This window comes from Epinephelus lanceolatus, chromosome 17 (assembly GCF_041903045.1).
Source record: "Epinephelus lanceolatus isolate andai-2023 chromosome 17, ASM4190304v1, whole genome shotgun sequence".
Lineage (NCBI taxonomy): Eukaryota > Metazoa > Chordata > Actinopteri > Perciformes > Serranidae > Epinephelus > Epinephelus lanceolatus.
The window spans coordinates 7604199-7631136 of NC_135750.1; the positions used below are offsets into that span (position 1 = coordinate 7604199).

The 26938-nt window shown below is 43.9% G+C and overlaps 1 protein-coding gene across 1 annotated transcript in view; it reads right to left on the bottom strand.

Annotated features, from left to right (window-relative positions):
- The window catches only part of sdccag8 (SHH signaling and ciliogenesis regulator sdccag8), a 53702-nt gene that overhangs the window by 12968 nt on the left and 13796 nt on the right, over positions 1–26938 (bottom strand). The window contains exons 14-16 of the mRNA XM_033612583.2: positions 13800–13927; positions 9352–9460; positions 6539–6670 (exon numbers count right to left, since the gene is read on the bottom strand). Coding sequence (XP_033468474.1) covers positions 6539–6670; positions 9352–9460; positions 13800–13927 — 369 coding nt within the window. The remainder of the gene's footprint in view (positions 1–6538; positions 6671–9351; positions 9461–13799; positions 13928–26938) is intronic.

Genomic DNA, 26938 nt, shown 5'->3' on the forward strand with positions numbered 1-26938 from the left:
ACCTTGTAGGTCTGTTTTAAAAAGTCTACAGGATAAACACATTTTACTTATTTAAACCACCACTGACTGATGTGAGTGAAGGTATCTTAATGACAGCTTTGTTTTGTGTGAAATAAAAGCGGAATAAATCTTTTTTTAAATCTAAATCTTGAAAAGATCACATAGTGTTTTCCAACATTTTCACCTATTTACAACAAGTTTCATGTGCTTTACACTCCTGCTACATTTTACAATATGAGCTGTGGAGTTTTACTTTTTTATCTTTATTTGAAATTCAAATTAAATGTTAAGAAAAATCAACTTGCAGTGATTTGAGAGACTCCAGGTTATTGATCTGATTTCTGTGTGGTGCACGCTGATTTTAAAGACTGCATTCAATCATAAAAATCACTGTGTAACTTTCAATCCCTGGATAATAGATAAAACATTTTAAGCACTATTCAGTATTATTACAGTATTCGTTATGAATAAGCAACAGGAACTAAAACCCTGGTGGTGCCCTTTTGGTTTTTTCACACCAGAATATATTTCTAAATATAATGAAAAAGTGCAAATATAAGGTGCAAAAGATAAAATATCTTAAACAAGTTTTATTGACCTGTAAGGCTGTATATTATCGTCCTCTCTTTTTTACTTTATTATTTATTTTTCTTTTTTGGTCCCGATTAAAGCGAGCTTCGTTCAGCCAGGAGTCAGAGACTCTGCAACATGTCGACTCCCTGCTGTCTAAATAAAGAATACAAACATTAAAGGTGAGAGGATTTGAGAAGTTTGAATAAAAGGTGTGAAAGCTTGTACGGTCTGTACACCAAGATCCAAGATGCTGATGAGAGACTCGGTGTAAGTTTACTTATTTTTACAGGAGAACGTTCAAGTGTTCAACCTGAACTCCCACAAGATCAGAAAGTGCAAAATAAAATTCCCTTGCTCTTATATTAAAAACACAAAGTGTTACAGAGGGACGTCAGAAATATAGTCAGAGTTTAAACATCTGTGGGAGAGCAGAGAAGCTGCCTCTGCTTTCATTTGGTGGCTGCATTAACAGAGGTTTCAGAGCTGCTACAGGCTGTTATATCATCTATTGAATGTCAAAGTGTTTGCTGCCGTGAGGCCTGCTGACTCTTTTTAAGTCTCGTGTTTGACTGTTTGCTTTCCCCGGCATTAAAGTGTTTCTGCTGTTGTTACGTTTAACATTTCTCTAAAGAAGGGGCAGGTGTTTCTGCACTAGTTTTTCTAGTTGTAGTTTTATGAAGTAGTGTTAGCGAGTGTCACTGACTGGGGCTTGAGATGTGACGCTTTGCACAGTTAACGCTCCAGCTTGCAAGCCTCTGGCTACAGCCCGACATCTGAGCTGCAAATCTGTGCGTCTGTGCGTCTGCGTGTGTGTGTGTGTGTGTGTGTGTGTGATAGAGCTGTAAAGCCACCGTTTGACAATGCTCTTTCAGCAGGCCGCCCTGCGGTCGCTCCCGGCTACAGAAGCCAGCTGGGCAATGCAGAGATGGAAATGATGAGAAGAGAAGGAAAGGAAGATGAAGGGAGGACGACTGATCAGCGCCATCCAGAGGCAAGAACACAGGCGTGAGAGAGACAGTGGAGTGAAGTGGATATTTCCCCACATTCGTTCTCATTCTATAAATCAAATCTGAAAACTATTTATGTATCTTTAAATATCACATCAAGTCAATTATGTCTTTGTATTCATTTATATATAAAATCGCTATTTCTGTAGCACGCAATTTTTTTCCAGGGGAAAAAAAAATGCACAGTTGATTTAAAAACTAAAATTAGTGCATATGTGAAATGTATTATTCTAATATTCACATGACCATGAAGCGTAACAATCATAAGTGTGTAAACGCTGCACCTCACAGTGGGCCTTCTTCATTGTCTCCATCCCCGCTTTCTCCACATCTCACTCTTTTATCATCCCTCTGTCTCTCAGATCACACACACAGTTGCAACTCATCATACACACCGATGCACGCAAGCATACCCGTGTGTGTCTGCGTGCACACACACACACACACACACACACAGATGAGACAAATGAAAGCTGTCCTGTTTCTTCTGCCCTGCCTCTGCCAACTTCATTTGCAAATGAAAAGTTTTGTGAGGAGCGTCCTTTTGCTTCTGGGGCATGGCAGCACACTGTGTGTTTGGGGGTAGAGGGGGGTTGAGGCAAGGGTTTGACAGAGGGTGTGTGTCTGTGTGTGTGTGTGTGTGTGTGTGTGTGTGGCAGAGGCCCAGATGAAGCAGCCCTCGCCCGGGGCTCGCTGTCCGCCCGCGGTAGCAGCAAGCCTGTTCGTTCTTCCCCGGCCCGCCGCGACCATTTGTTCCATTAACCAATCTCCTGGAGCCTCTGGTGCAAACACACACACACACACACACACACACGCATCCACAGGCATACATACTTCAACAACTGCTTGCACAGCTCATACCACACATGGCCCTCCATCCTTCGCTCCATCCCTCCCTCCCTCCTCTGCTCTCCTCCAGACGCACGCACCATCTTTCTTCGTGGAGGCCATATGGCCCAGTGAAGCCTGTGGATCTACAGGCACATCTGCGTATATGTTGCTGCTCTCCTTAAAGGGCTGCACGGTGAGCTCACATAAACACCGTACACGCACACGCACCCCGACAAACACACTCTGCTGTCACTATGTGTGGTTAAGCAAACGCTGGTGTTATGTTGGTCTGTCGTGCTTGTGTGTGTGTGTGCGTGTGTGTGTGAGAGAGTCTGTGTATGTGACCTCAGTGTGTACATGCATAGTGATAATTGGTGAAACAGCCTGCGAACAGCTGTGGGGTGAGAAAAGGTTGCGTGGTGTTTGGTACAGAAAGCAGAGGGGAGGAGGAGAAAGAGGAGAGGAGTAAAGTTGGAGAATAAGAGAAGAGCAAAGAGGAAAGAAGAAGTGGAAAGAGAGAAGAAGAAGAGAAGGAGAAGGAGAGGGTGAAGTAAGAAGAGAAAGTTTAAAACTATACATGAGCAGAGAAAAACAGCCGTAATAACTTTCACAATTAAGTCATTAGATAGCTTCCTCACAGCGGTGCTCTCACTACCATCTTACAGGTTTCTCTCCTCAGTGATGTCAAATTAATTAAATCACAACGACCGCTTGCATTTACTCGAAAATAACAAAGCACACTTTCTTAGTTTTGCTATTAAGATATATGCATTCAGATTTTAATACATTCTAAAATAACACATATCCATCCCCCGCATTTTCCTCTCTGCACCTGTAATTTAGTTGCTTGCATATGTAAAATATATTCTAAGCTTTCTCACAAACATGACCTGCCCTCACGCAGAAACAAGCTATCATTGTCTCACCCATTTCTCAGAATGAGCACCGGAAAACTACATCACAACTAAATATAATGTCGCCTATCAAATAAACAAACTGGACAATAATGACTTAAAGAGTTAAGATAAAAACGACACTGCAGACGTCCCCGCTTCATACATGTGAAATACTGTACTCATTTAACTTAATAAATTAAAGTGTCAATGTGTTATTTCTGCTCATTAAAAAACACATACAGCCTTTAAAATTAATCATTTACAGTAACTGGCTCTGCATCTTCCCTGACTCCATCTCTCCACCCTCCGCTCTTTTCATTTCCAGGCAAAAAAACAAAAAAAACAACACCGCAGACACAGTGAAATAAATAAATAAGTGGTGCAGCAAAACATTGTGTGCTAAAACCCCTGTGTAGTTTGGCAATCAGCTTGCCCATGTAAAAATAAATCAAGCTGATTTTCCAAATGTTTTGTGCGTGGTGCGCTGTTGCCGCTCTTCGCAGCACAGATTGCAGGCCGATGGAGAGGCTGTGGGGAGGGGCGGGGCGCTGGATATTGAACCCACTTGCACCAGCTTGTTAACACGTACACCTTAACCCCCGAGCGGCGCGGCAGGGCGCCCACTGAGTGCTCAGGGCCTGCAGGGACCAACTAACGTATGTATACCCAATGTATGGACGCAGACACACAGGGTAACAGGAGCATGCATGCAATTCGGTACAAGAACAGTGCCATATGTAGGAAAGCTGACGTACACGCTCATGCACGCACACACACACACGCAAATTTAACTGCACGCACGCACACACACACACACACACACACACACACACACACAAAATACAGAAAGTTCAGCCCTGCTTCTATAGCTTAATTCAGACATCACAATCTGCAGTGAAGCCCTGATAAATACTGTGGATCTCTTTTTTTAAATTTGTTTAAGCTAAAATCAACATGGTAAGAATATATTTGTGGCAGGTTTTCAAGTTTTGCCCCCAGAGTACGCTCAGTACCAGAAATACAATCACATACTGAGAAACCAAGTACCAGCTGCGGTGTGGACCATCGTAAACGTGAGTCATACCTCTCTCGCCTCCCTGTCTCTCCCTTATCTCTGCACCGCACCTCCTCTCCACAAATCACCTAAAAACATGACATGTAAGTGCCAAAAATACATGTACTTACTGCTCACAAGTAATAAATGCATTCCCAAACATACCAAACAATTATCTCTAGAAACGAGATACAAAAATGTGGTCAAGCGGCTGAACAGTCGCTGCAAAAGTGACCTCATGTAGAACTGAACTCGAGAGGATTTTTAAATATCAGGAGGATTCATCAACCAAGTAAGTGTCAAAGCAGAAAATAAAACTCACTAAATGCCAAGAGTGATTATCGTGGTTCAGTTGGGAGAAGAGAGAAGTTAGGTGCCAACTTCCCAGCCAATCCACTTTTGGCAGCCAGATTCCTACTCTGCTAAACCTCCTGAGAACATGCAATAGCAGCCCATACACACACACACACACACACACACACACACACACACATAAAAATACCACCACAACATATGCGCGGAAACATACAGAATATTCATACTTCACACTCCTTGACAACTTAGATTGTTTTTCTTTCTATGAAACACACAAAAAGAGTCACACACAAGCAGGAGACAGCTGTGACTTGGTAAACTTTGTTTTTTTGGCAGCGTCTGACTGTCGACAGGTTAACACCGGTGGGTGGTAGACAATATGTAGTGTCAGTGATGGAGCAGGAGAAAAGGGTGAGTGTGTGTGTGTGTGTGTGTGTGTTTGGTTTTGTGTAAGAGGAAGGTGGAGTTGGGTGGTGGTGGTGGTGGGGGCACTGGGGTAGAGATCCTGCAGAGTGGGGCAACAACACCCACACAACCTCGCCCACATTTGCAGAGCCAGGCTGGATGCCAGGCGCCCTGTGGAGACACACACCAACTGGGCTCCACACTTAGGGAGAAAGAGACCCCCGCATCACACACACACACTCTCACACACACACATACAGATACTGTAGCATAAGCCAGAGATTGAGCCACATTTAGCTGCAGCTTTTAGAAGTCAGTGTCTCTGAAAAACTCCCTGTATGCAGCATAGGGCAACGTATTTACTGGGGAATTAAGTTTCATAAACTGAAGTGCAAAATGCATCCGCCACACTATATAGTCCCTCAAAAACGTCCACAGTGGGACCAAAAAAACGTGGCAGAAAATAGTGCAAAAAGCCCATCACAACTTCAGTGAATAAGTTAATTAGGGAGTGATGTCAGACAGATAATTTATCAAGTTATTCTACTTCCAAAAAACAAAAAAGGAGACAAATTCAGCTCTGCTCATGCTATTGTGGATCGAGACACACAGACTGGTGCGTCGCTTTGAGTCTCGCTCAGTCTGCAGTTCACAACCCCATCAGGTAGGCCTCAAGGTGTACGTCAAAGTCACAATGTTTCATGAATTAGCTCCTTCATAACTCATTTTATATTCCTGATTCATCTTAAATCAACGCAGCAATTCATGACTCATGAATTGTAAAACCCAATGCTCTTCTTGTACTTGTTGGGATGTTCCTGTTGTTTGTGGACCCCCAAAAGTGACTCAGTTTAATGTTTCCAGTGCATTATATAAGAGAAAAGTTCTGTTTTCTAATCAGAGAACAGTTTCACAAAGTGTAAAAAGTTGCCACTGCACAGACAGCAGGAGAGTAAACTGCTGATGACACAAAAAAACCTCTGTGTCAACAAAAAAAATAAAACAATTCTTGTAAGAATTAAACATTAGATGTGCACAAGACGGAGCAGTCGGGGACAGATTGTGAAGAGAAAACTGCACTTATTTTTTCCTTTGGGAAGGCCCGCTGCCAGATTCTGCACACGGAAAGAAATTAAAACTAAAAAGCACGTTGGGAACATTTAGTAACTCCAACAAGGCTGCTGTTATTTTAATAATCAAAAATGGTAAAATCATAAGATACGTCTGCCAGTTTTTTTATTGAAATAAGTGCAGTACTTCTTGGGTGGAAAAAAAGCACGACTGGAAACCGTCTTGACTGAGGAACTAACATATCATAGTCTTATAAATCAGATGTTTATTTGCTGGTAAAAACATTGTCGAAAAAGGAACAAAATATAGCTGACGAAATTAGATAAAGATGTTAAGATGTATGGGATGTGCTGCTGTGTGTGTATTAAATATGTGTATTAACGTACCTTTCTTTCATGCGCTGGTGCATGCGGCCGTGCTGGACACACTGATCCTCCATGTCAGAGCAGCGAGCTCTCAGATTCTTTACTGTCTCCTCGAGGTGCTGCTTCTCCAGGGCCAGCTGCTCCAGCTCTCCTCTGCACACACACACACACACACACACACACACACACACACCAGCACAGTTAATACAGATGTAACAGTTTAAAGATGTACCTGGTAGCAAGGTGTGCAGGCTGCAGGTTTTAGTTAAAAATGATTTTTAGTAACACTGTAAATTTATTTAAGTAATCTGGATGTGACATGACAAAAGGCTTCACAATACGAGACATAAATACAAATAAATAGCTCAATCTCAGCAAAGGGAACAGGTGAGTCTTGAGATTTAAGATCTGTCGTAACAATACGTTACGAACAATAACAACATGTTTACATACATTTTTTTGGGAATCTCTCCTAATTTCCCATTCAGTTGCCAGTTTATTAGGTACACCTAGCTTAAACTAATTTCGTCCAATACAACAGCCATGCAACAAATCCGACCTTCATGAAGGTAATATTGTTGTATTTTTGTTTTAACTGTTTTTAAGTGGTGTTGATTCAACTGTGTGATCATTTCAGAGACTGCTGTCTGTGGTGCTGTTGAGCTATGCAGCAATATACTGACAGATGACAGATATTATTTTGTTCACCCCTTTTACATCAGTGAGGGTAGGACTGGTATATCAGACTGCTTTAGTTCAGTTAGGTGTACCTAATAAACTGGCAGCTGAGTAAAAAGGTTAATCCTCACTCATGTCATACGACTGTCATAAGACTGTGGAGCAACCATTTTCTTACTCTTTATTAGAGAGCAGCAACAGGAATACAGACAGAAAACATGGGGAGAGAGAGTCATATGAAATGGAACAAAAGGGTCCGTGGCCAGACGTCACAGTTATGTGAAATGTGTCTTAGCCACATGTCCACCAGATGCTCTGAACCGCTTTGTCAGCTGCACAGCAGCAGCAGGAGAAGGCCTCATATACCCCTTTTCCACCAAATGAGCTCTGATTCTTGAACCACTTTCGTTCAGGTTTCTTGGAACCTCGGTGCTATCTAGAGAACCAGCACATGTTTTCACAAGTTTTGGGTGGAGCCATTAAAATCAAGGATGTGTCATCAATGGAGGGCGCTGCACAATGCACAATGAAAGTAAACAGTGGTAGCAAAATTGCGAAATACATTAATTACAGTTGTCCTGTTATTGTTATTGTTACTGTTGTTATTGATGGTTTTACCCTCAAAACAAGCATGGACCAACTATTCATGAAACCACGGCACGCTCCTTCTTTTTAACAATTTCTCACTTGAATATTGTCTTCCCCATCCTCTATTCAACCTGTAGAATATGACACGCCCACTCATGTCGTCACAGTTCACAATTCAGGTCAAGGAAAACCTGCTTATTTTTTTTTGTTCCAGCTGAGAACCAGCTTTGCGGGTTCTAAACCACTTTAGTTTTGGTCAAAATGCTCTGAACAGTTCGAAATTAAGTGCGGGAACCGAAACAGAAGCAGTTCCCTGTCAGCAGAAAAGAGTTGTGCCAAAACCTGAATCAAAAAATACCTTCAATACTGCCTAAAATACGAATCAGCGACGATGTGAGTCTACGCACCAATCAAATACCACAAAATGTATTAATTAAAAAATTAATAAATAAATAACAGTAAAATAAATAGATTATTATTCATGTAATGATATCATAATAATGATAATAATATTATTAATAATAATAATAATAAGGAATTCATTGATTATTTATTAATTTAAACTTTGGTTTCATTTCACATCCAAATAAAACTAAATAAAATGATATGCCGCTCTAAAACAAGTTGGGCTGTGCAGCCACTGGTAAGTACTGTTTTAGAGCGGCAAAAGTTCAGGTATTTAAATTTATATCAGGGAGGGAAAAAAAATAAAAAACTAACAACCTAAAACAAGAGTTTTTCTCAGTGTTTTTTCTGCAACTGTCTCAGTGTAACCTCGCTTAGCCCAACTGAGGCTGTCCAGCAGGACTTTAACCGCTACACTGGGCTCTGACTCCAGGAGCTCAAACAGCTCCGGGCACAAAACACTCCAACACCACACTGCTGCTAAACTACATGACACACACATACAGCAGATGCAGGCGATGAGCCTTCATGCCAGTGTGTCAGCGTGTATGTGAGTTTCTACACATAAAAAAAACCATTCAAGGTGGCAGTTATTAGTCTGTACATATATATGTGTATTTGGTATTGATGTCAACACATAAAATAATACACAGTGTATCACAGTGTGTGTGTGTTGTGTGCACGTGTCCTGTGGCTGGTGAGGCCAGTGCGGTCTGGCAGGGCCAGATTGGGGGCTGTCATGTGACTAATGTGCAGCACAGCTCCAACAGCTGACAGGACACTGGGCCCAGGGTCACTCTCACACACATACACACACACACACGCACTCAAATACACAAACACACAGTGAAACACACACACACAGGCAGGCAGCCCAGATGGAGAGCTGTGCAGGCCTGCTGTGACTACTGTAGCATCAGGTTAACAAGAAAACAGGTCAGACTGGAAAGCAGTATGTAGTATGTTGACATGCTCTGTCCAAACAGCCTGGATCGATGACGCTTCATGAAATGATGACATGGATGTCCGACAGATAGAGGGAACAAACAACAGCGAGCGAATGAATAAAAAAAGAGAGGCTGCGTACATCTACACCAGCAGATCTGAACTGTATCGAGTGAATTCATACAAAGACGAAATATGACGAAAGAGAAAACTCTGACCTGCTGCTTTCTGTCAGCTCCTCCAGTCTGACGCCCAGCGCGCAGCACTCCTCCTTCAGCTTCCTGATCAGGGAATTCTGGGAACTCAGCAGCCCGTCCAACTCTCCAACTGCAAGCGATCGTGGGAAAGTTGTCGGTTAGTGTGAGGTTAACCATGGTGGGTGATTACATGTGCACTTTGAGTAGCTGTCAGGGATCCTGGCCACACAGAGACACTGAGAGGGGTTCAAGCAACATATCACTTCAGTTAGACACTTTTTACTCTTCAGCCCGCACGCCCACGCTGAAGTTCAGACGCTGTCAAAGTCAAAAAGCCTGCCTCGAAGATGTGTTATCACTGGACGCCGCCATCACCCACCTCCCCTTCTCTCTAATAACAGAGACATGTTTAAAGGCAGTCGCACAAATGACAGTTGATTTTCTAATTCTGGTATCAACATCAATAGCTGCTGAGAGCATTTAGAGTAACATTATTACACACACCGTATATTACTGTGTAGGTCCACTTTACACTTCCTCTTATCATTTTAAAAGGCCAGCTACATGTACTGTACATAGTGTGTATCCCTACTTTTTTTAATACTGCTGCTACACATCCTGAAATTAACTGCTGCTCCAAGTAAAAAAAAAAACATAATGTGACAATTACATTTGTAAGACACTGACAGAGTACAGCTGTGTAATGTAATGTGATTTAAACACGCTCATTCTGCTTTAAATCTAATTTAAAAAATGGACAAAACAAGTTAAGGTCTCAAGATTCGTACCCATGATGCAAGTTTTTAGTCTAATCAAGGTTTTAATGTTGCACTCATCAAAAACCTGACGTCACACCAAAGTGAAATGACGCTTTAAAAGTGTTTATAGTCACATTATTCTGCAGGACAGAGGAGTTTATTTGTCAAGGGGTGAATGCTAAAACTGTGACGCACAGCAAGCTCAAGCTTGCACTTAAACCTTTCTCTTAATTTTAGTGTAGCATACAGAATATGTGTCTGATTTTTTTTTTTTTTTAAATGCTCAAATAGAATTGATTTTTTTAAGATTATTTCACTGGCCCAGGATTTTATTTTGCTTTTATTTAATTAAAGGTAGAATTTAGGGGAAAACATGCCTGCCATTTACCAGACTGTCTGACATACTGTATATAGTAAGAAATAAAACTTTAATAAAAGAGCTTTGGCCACATCTATTAACACATATGATACATTTTTAACAGCAGATCAACAAAACGGCCTCACATACCAGGGGGAAAACATCTCCATTATGGACAGAGCGGAACAATTAAATCTATTGTAACAAATGCTGCAGATACATATGTCTCTTTGAATGTATTCCCAAAAAATGCTTTTGTCGACATTCACAATAAAATCAGAACTGTTCAAACACCAGGCGGAGATGTACAGAGCGAAAAAACACAAGTACAGAGAATAGAGGATGGAGATATAAAGTGTGTGAGAAGGGTAAAATGAGATGGAGAAAGAGAGAGAGAGGGGGATTGTTGTTTGAAAGCGCTTTCTTTCTCCTTTCCACCCTTCCTGCCACGTCCTCATCCGCTCATGGGGGCCTCTTTCTGAACAATCCAACAGTGGGCTTTCATCGTTCCTTTGAAATGATCCACGTTCCGCTCTCCAACATATGTCTGCTCTTTTAAAATAACAATGGCTGCCGTTTGGATTGAGGGAATGATCCACCTGCTCCGGCATTCTGTTACAGTCAACCGAAACCAAAAACACCAAGGACTCGCAGTCTTTGAAAAGTAGCTCAGACTTGTGAAGAGTTTTTTTTTCTCTGCATACAGTAGATATTGGGGAGAAAAGAAAGAGATAGAAACAAGTAGTGGAAGAGCCATGATGGAAGATGTCTGCACTATAATACATAGCATTACCTGTAGGCTGAAATTTGACTCTACACTTTTGTCATTCCTCTCTTCTTCTTCTTCCTTCTCTATGAGCTACAGAGATGCTAATAAAATATAAAGAAGGAAATGATGAGTGGGAGAGGTGTAAAGGCCAATGCCCACTGATGTTTAGTATTATTGTACTGGCTGCACATTGTGTCTCCAAAGTGACTAACCTTTCATTCCTCTCCATACAGCCTCTGTCCCCAGATCACTGCCACAGATAATGCGCGGAGGGCAGAAATTGGATGCTACAGAGCATGAAACTAAACCACACAAACTCGCGGACGTGCACACACACGTACACCCAACAAAGTTTGGTCAGTGCTGGAAAAGTTGCATGAAGAATGCTAATTAGCTGAACAGGCTTTGAATGCGTCTGGCCGTGCGTAGGCCAAAAAGAACCCTGGGACACAGAAACACAGCAGAACTGGCACTGGAAACAAACAGAGAAAAAATGAGGGAGGGAGGGATGGAGAGAAGAAGCGTGGCAGGGAGGGAGGGATGGAGAGAAACAAATATCTGATATCATCTAGAGGCTGCTCTGTACGCATTTACTCAAAAAAGAAACATGAAAAAAAAAATCTGAAAAAAGGTGGGAAGGAGCGGAGAAGAAGGGAGAGGGGGGACGGATGGATGGAAGGACAAACGGATGGACAGAGAGGCGGGATTTGGAGAGCAAGAAAGCTAATTATCCAGCTCGTCTGTTGGGTTGCACGGGGAGAGGAAGTGATGCGAGCTACTAAAGGACGTCCACCCCTCCATCCCCTCCCCATCCACAGTTTCCTGCTGTGCTCTGATGTCAGCTCTCTTTAGACAACATGTGTGCCGCCGACATGCGCCAGAAACAAACCCTTTGTTTACCCCCCTCTCCTCCCCTCCCTCCATCCATTCCTCCCTCTGTACCCTCCATCTTTGTTCTGCGTACCAGCAGGCTCCCTGGTTGTTGAAGGGAACCACAGGTAAATAAAAAGATAGGAGAAGGGAGGGATGGAGAGCGAGAGTGGCTGAGGGTGGGTGGTGGGTGTGAGGGTGGGGGGGGCATCCAGATGGTGCAACAGATGTGGTAGCAGCAGCAGCTCTGCTGTGCAGACAGACAGGGAGCTCTGAGCTGGGTCTCTCTGCTCTGCTCCCATCACCTTCCCTCTGCTCTGCCCTGCTATTCTCTCTCCTCCTCTCATGGCTTCTCTTTTGCTCTTTTTCCCTCTGTTCTGCTCTTTTGAGGTCACTTCGGCTCAAATGATTTGTGTTCCTGTCCGTCCCCTCCCACTCTGGCCGTGTCGTGTTGGTGGGGAGCAAGGTGGCACAGTGAGAAGGAAAGCCATCCTTCAACTGGAAGATGCAGGTTCAAGACCCTGTTCCAGCACAGATCCACCCTGCTGAAGTGTCCTTGAGGAAGAGACTGAAACCCTCCCAGCTCAAGGGCTGTGATTCTGTAGCTGACCCTGATTAACTCTCGCTGTTTTGCTCCTCGCAGTTCTGAATATTCGAACTCAGTGTGATTCATCCTATTTGCTATTGCTTTGTTCCGTCTCCCCCCACATCACCCTCCCCTCTGTGGAAGACAACTAATACGCCTATGTACCGCAGTGGCCTGCACTTGCTACTGTGTGGCTGTGTAGAGATGTTCTCAAGTGTGTGCGGCTCTCTACTGAAAAACATTTAGTGCTGCCCTTTGTCTGACCTGTAATGTCCAGCTGATGTGGCTTCATCACAGCTGCCATGCTAGCCAGAGGGCCAACGGCCACCAGATGCAGGACTGGAGCATCTCTGAAGATTAAGAATCACTTGTGAATGTATAGAAATACTGATATCAATTGAATGACATTAGGGCTGGGTATTGTTTAAATAGTTGCTATAACAGTAATTAATTAGGTAATTAGATAAGTTAATTTGTAACGACTGCAGGGGTCATTTGACTGGAAAAGTTTCAATACTACTTGGTACTGGGTTATTTTGGTTGATAACTAAAAGGTATCAGGTATGAGCAACCAGTCCTAAATTATATCCATTTAATATTTAATGATGCATTTCATTAGTTTTCTTATTTGTCTGTCTCTTTTCCTCCAAAGTCTCCATAGCAAGAAAAAGACTGCTACAAATTTCCCTCTGCAAATACACACTATTCAGAAAATACAGGTAGGAAATGAAGACAAGACAGCGTGCTGCATACAGTAGTTAAAATATGTTAAGTACAGGCACAAAGTTCCTGTCTTTACACAAGGTTCAAATACGCACCCAAATGTTGGCAAACAACTCTAAACAAAACATGGCTGCTGAAGGACAGACAGGATGAAGACGAGCCACCTCTGAAACGATTCCAGTCAACATTTGAACTGCAACAGAGATGTAACAAAGCAACCAAAACGTGATGCAGCTGCAACCGGTGGACATCCGGGCTGAGGTTCAGCTACACAAGACTCTGAATTAAAGAAGCTCCTTTGATGAGGAAAGTAAAGATGAGGATACTTAACTTTCTTTGAAACAGGTCAGATATATGTTTAATTTAGAGAGGTGGGACAGAGACAGTGGAAGTGAAAGCACTGACCTCTCCGCTGGTGTTGAGCCTCTGTTTGCTCCAGCAGCACAGCCAGCTCTCTCTCTCTTTCCCGCGCTGAAAGGGTCGCTGACGCCATTTCCTCCTCATGAGCCCGTTCTGCACTCTCTCTGTCCTGCCTGGGGAAAAGAACCAGGATGTTAAATGAACATTTAAACCATAATCCTTCTTATAAAGATAATAATTTATCCACATTTTCTAATTATAATGGTATTTCATGTAAAAAAAAATGCACTGAATACAAACTGTGAAATTTCAAAATAGCATGGTGTTTATTAGATGCACAATTTTATCACGTAACTTGGCTACCTGCAGCGTGTGTAAAAATCAGTGTTCATCCAAACAGAGGCACTAAATGTTACTCTGTGCTTCAGACGAGTGATTACTCATCCTCTGTTAATGGCTGAGCATGAAAAACCTGCGGGCTATAACTCAGTCATATCGTTTCTTTTACCATGTAAATCTGAAGTGTTGAAGTGTAAAGAATTTGTTTTTTCAACTGACCATGACAGAAATATCTGCTTGTGTTACTCAAAATTAATTACATGTCAGTCAAGTTCAGCATCACAGCACGTAAAGCAGTTGTGATTTGGTGGTAAGGCTGCTCTTCAGCTCCTTTCCCACTGTCAATGAAAATGACTCTGCAGCTGTGTTGTCAAAAATATGATTTCATTGATACCTATTAATCCTGAAAATTTCAGATGCACTTACAGATACAGCTGTACTTTATCCTCCTCTCTTATTGTTAATGTTTACAACATTCACTCTGCTGTAAAGCTGTCAATGTCAATTTATAGTTTTTTTTAATATTTCTTTTTTTAATACAAATGTTTAAGTTCATGGGTCAATGTTAATTTTTCCCCATGATATTAAAAAATAATGTAATATGTAATGTATGTATTTAAGTTAGAAATTCCGGTGGCATGACAACACAACTCTGCATTCGTCATGGCTATATATATCGGCTCAAGCTCTGATCTGCAGGAACGTAAACATGACACCTGTGTGAACACACTAATTTAATAATAATTGCCCCATTTCTGGTGCGATGCAATGCCACAAATTCTGCCCATCTCTGTCCGAGCAACACTCGAACTTTCTCCAAAATTAATCGGCACAGAGTCTGAAAGAGAGCTTGATTAAGTAAGAGATGTAAAAAAAGAAGTAACCACTGTCATATTTTCCTGGCTTCCACGCTTCTTTCTATTGTTTACTGATCTGTTTTCTGGCGCGTTTGTGACATTGAACATGACACACCAGAAAAAATTGATGTGTCTGTTGCAGAGCTGTGGACACGGTTTTGTTAAACTGGCAATGGGAAAGGAGTCTATCACCTGTTTTTAGTTAGTTTAGTTTAAAAAAACCTGCATATATGTGCTATAAAAAACATGGCTCTCAAAATGAGATGTGCAACTGACAGTGATGCTAAATACTCAGCGAGTATCAAAAACAACTGTCGGCCTTCGATTTGTTGGGCGAAGTTAAACAATTATCAATCAAAAAATCACAACCGGTTTTCGAATAATTCCTAACTCAGTTATATTTTTGTGTTAGAGGGAGATCAATAATGTGAAGAAGAAAGACTGGTAGATAAACAGAGGTGAGACAGAAGGCAGGAGGAGAGTTAAACACTGTGCAAACAAGAGAATGAAAGATACGACAGACAGGAGAATGACAGAAATGACTTGGGGGCGGTAGATGGGTAAAAGCGTCAGGCCACTGTCGGCTTCAAGACTCCTGAGTGATACTACAGCTGTCTACAAGACACACACACACACACACACACACACACACACATACACAGTTGCACAGATACAAGGGTCCATAACAGACTCTTTTGCAAAAAATAAAAAGATAAGTCTGCTCTGGTTAAGCTGCTTGTCATCCTTTGCATTTCCTGTGCAGTTTGTATCAATACAATTTAGTTTCCAGCCACATTCATACCAAAAGCATGTATATCTCTACAGCGACGTGACATCAGTTGATCAAAAGGACCGCACTTATACGTCTACATATGAATAATTGTATGAATTCGTAGTGCGACGGGAATGCCAACTAGCTCAACACATTTGGTAGCAATCGAATCGCTTTAATCTCCACTTTTCGCTCGTCTCAATTGTGCAGGTAAGATGCAAACGAAGGTGCTCATCCCCACAGGCTTTGAACAACACTGCTTTTTACTCCTGATTGAACCAAACTTTCTAACTCAGCTAAGTCCAAGTGTAGCCAGACAACAGAGGAACAGACAAAGAAGGAAAGAAAAGAAAAAACTACAAAGACAGGAAAAAACGAACAAATAAACAGAACTCTTCCTGAAGTCCAAAGGCGCTAATGAAGAGAGAATTCTCCAGTTTAAGTGAAAACTTTTCTCCCCTACAGCGCTTGGCCTGCATCTCTAAAGTGACCGCGTCTGTCTGTTCCTTCGTGTGTGTGTGTGTTCTCCTGCTGTCCTGCTGTCTGGGGTGTGAAAGCGGGTGGCGGGTGTGCAGGGGACACAAGGAGACTGTGTGTGTCTGTACTCGTATGAGTGTGTGCGTGTATGCGTGTGTGTGTGAGAGTGAATGAACCCCCGCTGGGCTTGAACAGCAGCCTGAGCCACCAAAGCGCACACCAGGGCTCAGCGGGAGATGGCGGGCAGGCGTTGCCAGCCATTTGGTCCTGCAAGAGGTTCCAGGGGGCCGTGTGTATTTGCGTATGCCTATGTGTGTGTGTTTGTGTGCAATTGGGGGGGGGTGGGGGGGGGGGGGGGGACTCACACCAGACCTGTTTACCCACCAATTAGCATCAGACAGACCGCCAGAAAGTTCCAGCAGTCAGCAATAGAGTGGTGGTGGTGAGGAAGAGGAGAGCAATGAAAAAGAGAAGAAGATAGGAAAACAAAAACACAGAGAGCTACACATTTGGCATCTGTTTGCTTTTGCTGATCTACTGAACAACACTTTACATGTACAACCGAATGAAGTTGTACACAACGGAGCAGAACAGACTCAAGGCCTTCGTTAATGGGGACAACCTTGAGGAGGGCGGCTGATTCTAAGTTTCAGTTCAAGGCCTGAGGGTTTAAAGCCCCGTGACAAGGGCCTGAGAGCCTCATCGAGGATCAAATCAACGCTGGCAAGTCAGGCTAAGTTATGTGGTTCTTTCCCCCGCGCCATTTTGTATCCCCAATCAAATGCAACGCGTTTACTTGCAAAAATGCTGTCACAAAATGGCTGCTGGTGAGCACTGTCAAATTAAAGCATAAAAAAGAGAAAGCAGAGGAGAGATGTCAGCGGAGAGCCAAGCCCTGGAGCAAGCGTTAAGGGCGACGGGTAGAGCAGAGGCTGAATATGTGGGGCTGGAGCTGGATAATTCTCCCTGGACAATAATCTGCCTTCCAGCTAATTGGTGAATGGGCTCTGGGTTGCTGCCTGTGGCAGGAACTCTTGTTTGGGCCTAGGAGGCAATAGACTGAATGTTCAGTTAGCGGATAGCTGGGCCTGTTTGTATATGCCTGGCCTGATGCACTGTAGGACAGCTTGATAAGTATGGCGAGAGCTGCATGGGCCAGGGGCCTAAGGTAGGCTGGAATAGCTCTGGGGCTGCGGCCAGGTACAGTGGCTGCTGGGTAAGTGGGAGGTGGCAGAGGCGGTGGCTGGCTGGCTAGCTGGCTGGAGCAGCGAGGAAGAAGAGGGGGCCCAGTCTGCACTGCCTGCCTAAGTGGGCACTATTCAAGCTGTTGCCCATTAGATGTGGGGTGCCAGGGCCTGACCAAGCACGGAGTTTGCAGCACCCCATGGTGCAGCCGGCATCCCACGCCAGAACCACCAAATGCCGCGGTTTATCAGAGAACGAGCACAAATTGGAGTCAGACGGTGGACTTGGAGGAATTGGAGACATTCGCCAACGCCAGACACCACTGACCGCTGTTTGGACTAAAGTAAAAGAGACTATACTCTCTCCCAATAAACACAATATCGCCCAGATACACAAACACACAGAGTGAAGTCATACAGTATCTGAACACACAGATAATAAGGAAAGATCTCTGTGTAAACACACAAAATATATGATGATAACCAAGACACATTAACGTGATCGATGGAACTCCCTAAACTCGGGATGCATTCACTTACCCAACTAAATAATCTGCAGGAAAACGTAACAGACAACTGAAGAGAACAATGCATACTCATATTTACATGCAGAGACGCTCCTATGTTGCATAAATAACAGGTGTGAAATGAACATGCAGGTGAACAGATTGTGAACTCAGCCTTTAGCACACACATGTAAACAACACACAAGCATTGTTCGCAACAAAGACAAGTTGCGGCGGAGATGAAGAATCAAGAGGAGGACCAGATAGAATAATACTATTTCTGTCACAGAGGGCCATCTGCACTAACAGCTATCGTCATGGCAATGCTCCATACATCTGAAATATCATAAAGGACGAATAATAATCATAATCAGACAATGAGAGATGTGTGCGTACCTGTCGTATCTTAAACTGCTTGTGAGATCTGAATTAATAGTGTCAACAAAAATAACAAATTAATGGTATCTGAATTGTATTTTTAAGATAAGTTCAATTTAATTATAAGCTTAGATAAAAAAACAACAATTAGATTTCCATTTAAATTCATTACTCAAACTGATGCACCTGCAGCTCAAACAATTATCTGCTGCGCCTTGATGTTGATTTACTGACATACACTGATGCTGTACTATAAAATTACAACTGTTAACTATTTGCTCAACTGTTCAAAATGGTGACACTCGTGATGATTCACTCTTGTGGAGAAATTCCAGTAGATCCACAGCTATTCATGATAGACTGCATCAATCAGACGACATTAATATTCAACAGTTTGATACGCAGAACTACAAAGATGATTTCTGCTTATGTGTGAGTGGGCTTATTTATGTGTGTGACTGAGAGACGGTGAGACGGAGGCCTTGTGTAGGCCTATCTAACCGGTACTGCCAACAAAGGATGAGTGCACCGCGGAGAAAATAAAGTGACATATTGAACATTTGCTGCGTTGCGTATCATTGACGCGCCGCACAATAAACATCTGAATTGTTTTCGTGGAGCAGACCGTGCACGGTGTCACACAATTTATCTATCACACGCACCTCAATGTGTTTTAGCACATTTTTATTAAACCTCGGGGTGATGTAAGTCAATCACTCTGCTCCCACATTTTTCTTCCTGACACCCCTCCCTTCATCTCACTGCTCTACTTTACGAAACAAACACATCAAACACAGAGGCTGCCTGATGCAGCCTCACCGCTCCTTTGCTCCGCGCCCAGCCCAGCTTTCCATCTATCTGTCCATCTATCCGTCCGCAGCGTTCTCATCTCCGCTCCGATCCTTTTTTCTGCTGTTTCCATCTCTCCCTCCTCCCTCCTCTTTTCCCTCCCACCCTTTTTTTCCTGTAACTAAACTGGCTGTGTCTCTCTCCATCTGCTGGTTCTTCCTTCAGCGGCCCTGCACCTGTTCACACCTCCTCTCCTGTTGGCCACCTCTTCTCTCTTCTCCCCTCTCCCCCCCCCCTTTATCTCTCTCTTTCTCTCTCTGTCTCTCCCTCCCTCTCTCTCTGCTCAGTGCGATGCTGCCAGGCCCGTTCCTGGCTCAGTTAGCCTCTCTGTCATTCAATCCATCTGTCGGCAAGTCAACTTTGTTTACAGCGGGCGGCCCAAGCCTCTTTTCTTCTTCAAGGAGCGCTAAAGCCCCCCCACTGCCACCAAGGTCAGCGGCGAGCCAATCGTGCCCAAGAAACAAAAAACTGCAACTGTTAAATTAGCAAAAAAATACAAATTTGCCCTCCCTCTCCGACACACGTGCATAACTACGAACAATAACTGCACATCTTAAATCTTTCACTCTCCCGTGCCTATGAATAAATACATGCATACAGCCACAAACAAACGACCCTCACAGAAACATTTGCTGTTACAGCACACATTCCCTCAGAGGAAAAAAACTCCAGCTCTAGATTCAAGTAATTAGCTGCTGATTGGCCTCTGTCATCGTCTATCTGCTCACAAAACAGAGCGAGAGAAGTTTTAAAGTCTTAATTGGCACAGATGACTGATGGTCTTAACACAGGAAGAGCGGACTGGCAGCGCAGGCATCTGTGGTTTTTAAAAATAAACACACAGCATACGTACAATATGCTCCCACACTGACCCAATCCAGAAACCCAGGACTCAACGTTGGTGTCAAATCTGTGCCCTACAGAAATAGTTGCGGGTAGCATATGTGGCAGGGTGAGGGTCGAATCAATTTCAGATGAGAAGGTAAATTATTGGCTGAAATTAATTATTTCAATCAGGACACCAGCTTTGAATTACTTTTCATTAGACGTCTGCTAAAGTGTGTAATACATACTGTATAAATGTGAAGTATAAATGCAACATAAACTTAGAATAAAGAGAGGAATGCACATCCATTTTTCTAAAAGAAAAACTGAGAGATGACAGTGAAAGTTTCAGAGAGTGAGAGAGAAAAGTGTGCAAACTAAAAGTCTGTACCACATGGAGCGTTCTCTCCGGTGTGAGCTCAATCCACCTGTGTTGGAATTCACTTCACACCTGAGACATACCTGGTGTTGTTCAAACGCCCCTCACCCCTCCCACCCGCTCATAAGCTCGGGGGCAACTGGCAGGAAGTAACATGTGCCATCTCTCTCCCATTACCCACCCAAGCAATCTTCAGTGAACTCGTCTATTATCTTCTTTCCTCCTCACCTCTTTTTCCTCATTTCTCCTACACCCTCTGCAAACTCCTCTCCTCCCCTCGCTCCTGGGCCATTAGATCAGATGCCTAGCGAGGGAGAGGCGGCCATTGAGGTGGAAAACAAAGAGAGGCTTTTTTTAAACTCAGTGGGGGGGACTGGGGCTGGAGATGGAACTGTAGGGGGGCTTGTGCCCATCCGGTGCCCGCCTTCATATACACACCATCGCCAGCCTCGCTGCTTTTCTCCTCTGCTCCCCTTTGCCTCCTCTGCGCCATCCATCCACTTTCCTCTACATTCAAAACTTCCTGTGTATTCTCCCAAACCTTCCTCTCTCCCACAACCTCCATATGTCCTCTCCTCTTTTATTCTCATCTACCTTTATCTATCTGCTCTTCTTTGCACTTCCAGCCTCAGCGTTGCCTTCTCCCCTCTTAACCGCCTCTGTCTTCTTTGCTTACACTTCCTTGCTTCCTTGCTGCAGTAAACAGCGTCACCATCAGGGTCGTGTCAGCGTGTCTTTCAACCTTGTTCACACAGCATTTTATTTGGAACGAGGAGCACATCAATATGCATAAATATAGTGTTGGCATTTTGGGCATTTTCACCATGTGCATGCATATAAACAAAGTCTGGAAATAGCAATGCAGCAGCAGACCTTTTGAAGTATGTTTGTCTCTTTGAAAAATGTTTTCATATTAGAAATCACAACCTATGTGGATTGCCTTTCATTTTAGGGCTTCTTATGGTAATCATTACACCGTAAACCAAATAAAAACAACATCCATTCTTATTCTTATTTCAATGCATTATATGAGAATGAAAGTATGTGCCAGCCATAAAAACCTGATCTCTGTCTGCAATTATATTTTTTCTTTGAGGTTCCTTTTAGTTTCATACAACCCCAATGCAGCTTGGGCCAGTGGAGCAGATTTGATTGATTGGAAATAAAGCATTATTTTAATATCTGATGGCGATGTTTCACATCCAGTGCTGGTGGAGGAGTTCTCCCAACGCCCCCCTTAACTCATCGCCACTCTCTTTCCTTCTGTATCTCCTATTTCCACTCGGCTGCTACCTTGAATCTTATCCTCCTCTCTCCAATTTCTTGCTCCTGTCTTTGTAATCATCTCCAGATTCAATCTGCTGATGGGGGCACTGCCCTTCTACCTACGAGGCTCTGCTTGGCACTGCTGTGCCCACAAAGGGGGGACAGAGAGAAAGGGATGGTTTGAAGGCAAGAGAAAAAAAAGAGAACAAAGAGCAGCTATATGAAGGATAAAATGAAGAGGATGAAAAGATAAAGCATGGATCTATCAGGTAAAAAAAAGAGTGACAGAGGTAAAAGAGAGAAATGAGGGTAAAGGAAGAGCAGAGAGAGGTTCTGTCATGTTGGATGAAAGCTGTGCCTACTGGGCAGTGGGCACGCTGTAGAGTCACTGATGGTGCCACCTCACAGCAGGGGTGTGTGAAGGCACAAGGTTGACCAGATGACTGACTGACACACACACACACACACACACACAGATTCACAGTTCATTCAGGATGCACAAAATCCATACACACACTGCAATCACAAGACAGCAGTGCCGTCCTCTAAAATGAAACTGATGCTAAACTGAACTTCGAGCAAACACACACCTGAACACTCTACAGTGTGTTTCAAGATATTCCAAAAAACACCACATATATACAAACTGTTTAAAGTGGCTTTAGGTATGTACCGCATGACAGGTGAGAAAGCATGAGCATAAGTGAGGTGAAGAGTGGATGGTGGGTGGATGGCGGAGGGCTGGTGCTCTCCCTTTCGTTCTCTGTCCTCCAGCAGTAGTGTCTGTATGTAGGCCAGTGTCCCAGGGCACACTTGGCTAGGGTGACAACAGTTGTAGCCGACAGATTTGCCTCCATCTTGCCTGAGGTCTCCCAGTCAGCGATCTGTCTATTCTATCCATTCCCAGCCCCGCAGGATGGACAGATTACAGCTCTGCTTAATAATGCTGGTACTTATCGCGTGCGATTTTCTAATGCTGAATTGATATCTTCAACATCTTAACCTTTATGATATTTTCAATGCAAATACGTTTGTGCCTCCCTGGGGTTAGCAAAGCATGCTCACAGGGGGTCTTTTTTCTTCTACAAAAAACAGAGGGATGATGGATTTATGGAAGGAGCTGCGGGGAGATAAAGAAAACTTGTCTCCTAGCAGCTATCTGCTTATACGACGTGACCTGCATGTGGGAATAGTAAAGGAAAAACAACACAACAGAGAAAGAGGGTCAGAACCATCCCTCCGTGCACTTGTCTTTAAATAGATTTGAACATATATATTAACTGATTTTATAATCTAGTTGTAGAGAAATCAGTATGTGACAGTCTTGGTCTGTTTTCAGAGATCATGGACAACTTGGTAAAAAGTACTGTTGTTGCTTACAATGCTAAACACTGAAGAAGAGTCAAAGCACTACACGCACAAAGTGGTGATATGTTTAAGGTTAGGACAGAAGAAATGTTCCTGCTCAAGAGGCCCATTTTCTCTCTACTGAACTACAACCAACTGAATCACTGCGCAGAAGGAAACGTGCACCCTGTGCCTGTGACAGTGGCAGATGTAAACATTAATGGCGTTCTTCTCCGCTGTTACGTTAGCTAGCTCAGTGATGCTAGGTGAGACAGCAGGAGATGCACGCTTCAGAATGTGGCTCGTGTAGCATCAGTGATGTAGCATGATGTACATTAGTGCATCTAGCTCTAAATCACTGTGCCGCACTTATACATAACAGCAAGGTGGACTAGGCAGCTAACATTTACATGCTATTGTAACAGGGGCGGCAGTAGCTCAGTCCATAGGGACTTGGGTTGGCAACCGGAGGGTTGCCTGTTCAAGTCCCCGTCCAGACCAAAATATGGAGCGTGGACTGGTAGCTGGAGAGATGCCAGTTCACCTTGCCTGAGCAAGGCACCGAACAACCCAGCCGCTTGGAGCGCCTGTCATGGGCAGCCCACCCTGACATCTCTCCACTCAGTGCATGTATAGGTCCAGTTTGTGCATGTGTATGTTAACCCCGCCCCTTTGTGATGGTCTGACAAGCTGTCGCAGTAAGCATGGAGCCCACACTGTAACTAACTGCACTCCCTGAAGAAATATTATCATGTTTTTGTAAAAATGAAAGAGTGATTCCAGAGAGAAGCAGACAGAGGGGTCTACAGTCTGTGTTTGAAGGATATATCCAGGATGTCAAACTGACTCAGCAGCAACAACAGGTTAAAAAGACAAAGATAGTTAGAAGCTAAAGCCAAACTATAGGCTACAGATCACAGTGTAAAAGTGAACCACCACATCACTGCTGATCGCCACACAAGATGAATATGAATATAAAGGGAAACTTCACTGATATTGAACCAGCTGTGTGGCATCACAAGCTCCAGGTGATGTTAAACAATGTTCATCTGTGCACAATGTGATGACACACAGCTGGTTGAATATCAGCAAAGTTTCCCTGCTTCCCTTCACTGGTTCCTGTACAGCAGGGTCAGTCTTTGTTTCACTGTTATAATCATGACAAAGCAAAAGCAGCATGTGTATACATTCAGTAGGCTATATCTTCAGTAGCTAGCTAGCTAACCCTACACTTTTCAGGGTTTGATTTTGGTTTTGGAACAGGGAAGAAACGTATATCTTTTTCCAACCTCTCCAGGTAACGAGTATCATTAATACACGACGTGCCCCAGGCACAACATTTAGCTCCAAATCCACAAAACCAGCCTGAAAATGAAGGAAATCTGAAACAACTGCATTAGAGTCAATGGAGCACAGCCATGTTGCTGTCGGACCCTGGTCTGAGCTGACCCAATGCTACACTATGATAGGTCAGTCTGCATCCAGGGGCGAGACTCAGCGAAAAGTCAGTTGATTGTATTATTATTCTTAATGTACAGACATGTAACTTTCCGAACAAAAGACATATCCACACACAAACAAGAGAAGACCAAAAAATATATAGAGAACTATCTTAGCTGCAACTCAGTCTCATACAATCTATGTAACTGGTTTTTCCTGCTCCATCTCTCCTTAAACTAAGTGGTCCTAGGCCTGAAAAACGTTGAAGACCCCTGATCTAGGTTGATAAATAGCACTGCAGGTAAGAGGAAAACTATGCATTTTTGATTTGGAGGTGAACTGTCCCTTTAAACTGTGTTAAAATGGTATCCATTTCCAATTGTTAGCACCCAGCTTGACATAAATATGCGTCCTGTTATAATTAGTCGCATCAAGTAAATTAACACAGATGAACTTACAATTAAAGACCAGAGAAAGAACGATGTAGCAGAGGAAGACAGTAAGACAGTGTGACAGAAAGACAAAAGGAGATGAAGAGTCAAAGAAACTGAAAGAAAGATAAAAGCCTAAGTAGGTCTCAACAGATTGAGGGAGAGAGACGGCCAGAGTGCAAGAGAGAGAGAGGTGAGAAGGCAGGATGGCAGAGAGGGCACTCCGACAGCGAGGAGAGAAGAACGCGGCAAGGTCTCGTCACCGGGCCAACGGGCCCACCACTGTCAACATCATGGCACTCTGTGGTACACACACACACATGCACACAAACACACACACACACACACACACTCACGGCTGGCCAACGGCCCTCCCAGCTGCCCTATCCGTAACTGTCTGATTAGTTGTGCTAAGCAGCCCCTCCCCTGCCAACCATGGTGCCATCTGCTACCCAACAACATGGCTGCCGACCAGACAAGCACACACACACACAAACACACACGCAAACACACAAAAACACACAGCAAGCCTCATACCTGGCACTGCCCCGCTGCTGTCACACAGAGACACACACATCAAACTTCACAGACACAGGTGTAGCCCAAAGGTATCAACACTTAACATTCATACAAACGGCATGCACACAGATTCATCTTATTGCACGCTCACAAACGACTCAACACACACTTCGTGCACGTGTTCACACGCACAGAAAAAAGTCCCGCACACAGTTGCTGTAGAGGCTGTGTGTGTGGTGACAGTGGTTCGGCACTGTTAATGCCAGGTAGAGAGAAAGATGCTGTGCTCAAGTGTGTGTGCGCTCGCTGGCAGCGCTTGAAGGTTCATTACGGCCCCCACCTCTCCTGAGCGACTGCAGCCCGCGTGGCGCCCCGGCCCTTTTATTCCGGGCCGTGATTGGACAAGGGCCTCCCGCCGAGTTGGTTTGCAGCAGTTTTGTCGCGCCCAGATTTCACTCGCTGCTCAAAGCGAGCCTCTGGCGGGACGCGGCATCTGCTGCCTCACCTTCCTCATTTACACTTCTCCGCCCTCACACACACACACACACACAGTTCTGTTCACCGCCTTTCCAGACCTTGCTATCACGATCTACAACTGAGGGGAGACAGAACTAGGTTTAGGTAGTGAGAGAGCAGCAGTAGCGTGACATGTTTAATAGAGTTTGGGGAACTTTGTGTATAAGAGTCACAGCGGTTGGTCCCGAGCTCTTTATCTCTCCGCCTCTCAGCATCCATCTTCTGATTTCAGGGTCACAGAAAGGAGAATGTGGCCTTAAAACAAAGAAAATGCTTTCCGTCTTCCCTTTAAGCTCCGTCTTCCTGCTTGCCTCTGTGTTTCACCCACTGCTTTATATTGATGATTGTACATTATCTCTCACCCCATAACATATCTTTTTTAAGCGTGGCTGTATTGGTAGCACCTCTGCCATCTCAACTCTTCTCTCTTAACTGGGTACAACAGTGTTAAAGAGTGATACATATGACAATACAATGTGAGCATGGACCCAGGACAGGTGGGATATATTAGAGCTATGATCTGGCCCAATAATTCAGGCCCAACCCTATATGAACCTGCCTTATCCTCTCCGGGCCTGAACCACAGCAGCATTTTTGGGCTGCTGGTATTTTCAGTGCAGTGATGGACATTTGTGCCACAATCTCAGCCATGCACCTTCTCCTTCCGAATGTTCAGCACAGCCCAAAAAATGTAATATGCCATTCATTCATTCATTGTCCGTAGCCGCTTATCTTGTTAGGGGTCGTGAGGGGGCTGGAGCCTATCCCAGCTGACACTGGGTGAGAGGCAGGGTACACCCTGGACAGGTCATTATCACAGGACTGACACATAGAGACAGACAACCATTCACACTCACATTCACACCTACGGACAATTTAGAGTCACCAATTAACCTGCATGTCTTTGGACTGTGGGAGGAAGCTGGAGCACCCGGAGAAACTGAGAACGCTGACATGGGGAGAACATGCAAACTCCACACAGAAGGGCTCCCCCACCCTGGGTTTGAACCAGGAACCCTCTTGTTGTGACTGTCACGGAGTCTCCAGACTCCTCCGTCCCATGTAGGTTCAAGAGTTCCTCAGTTAAGGTCAGCAGATC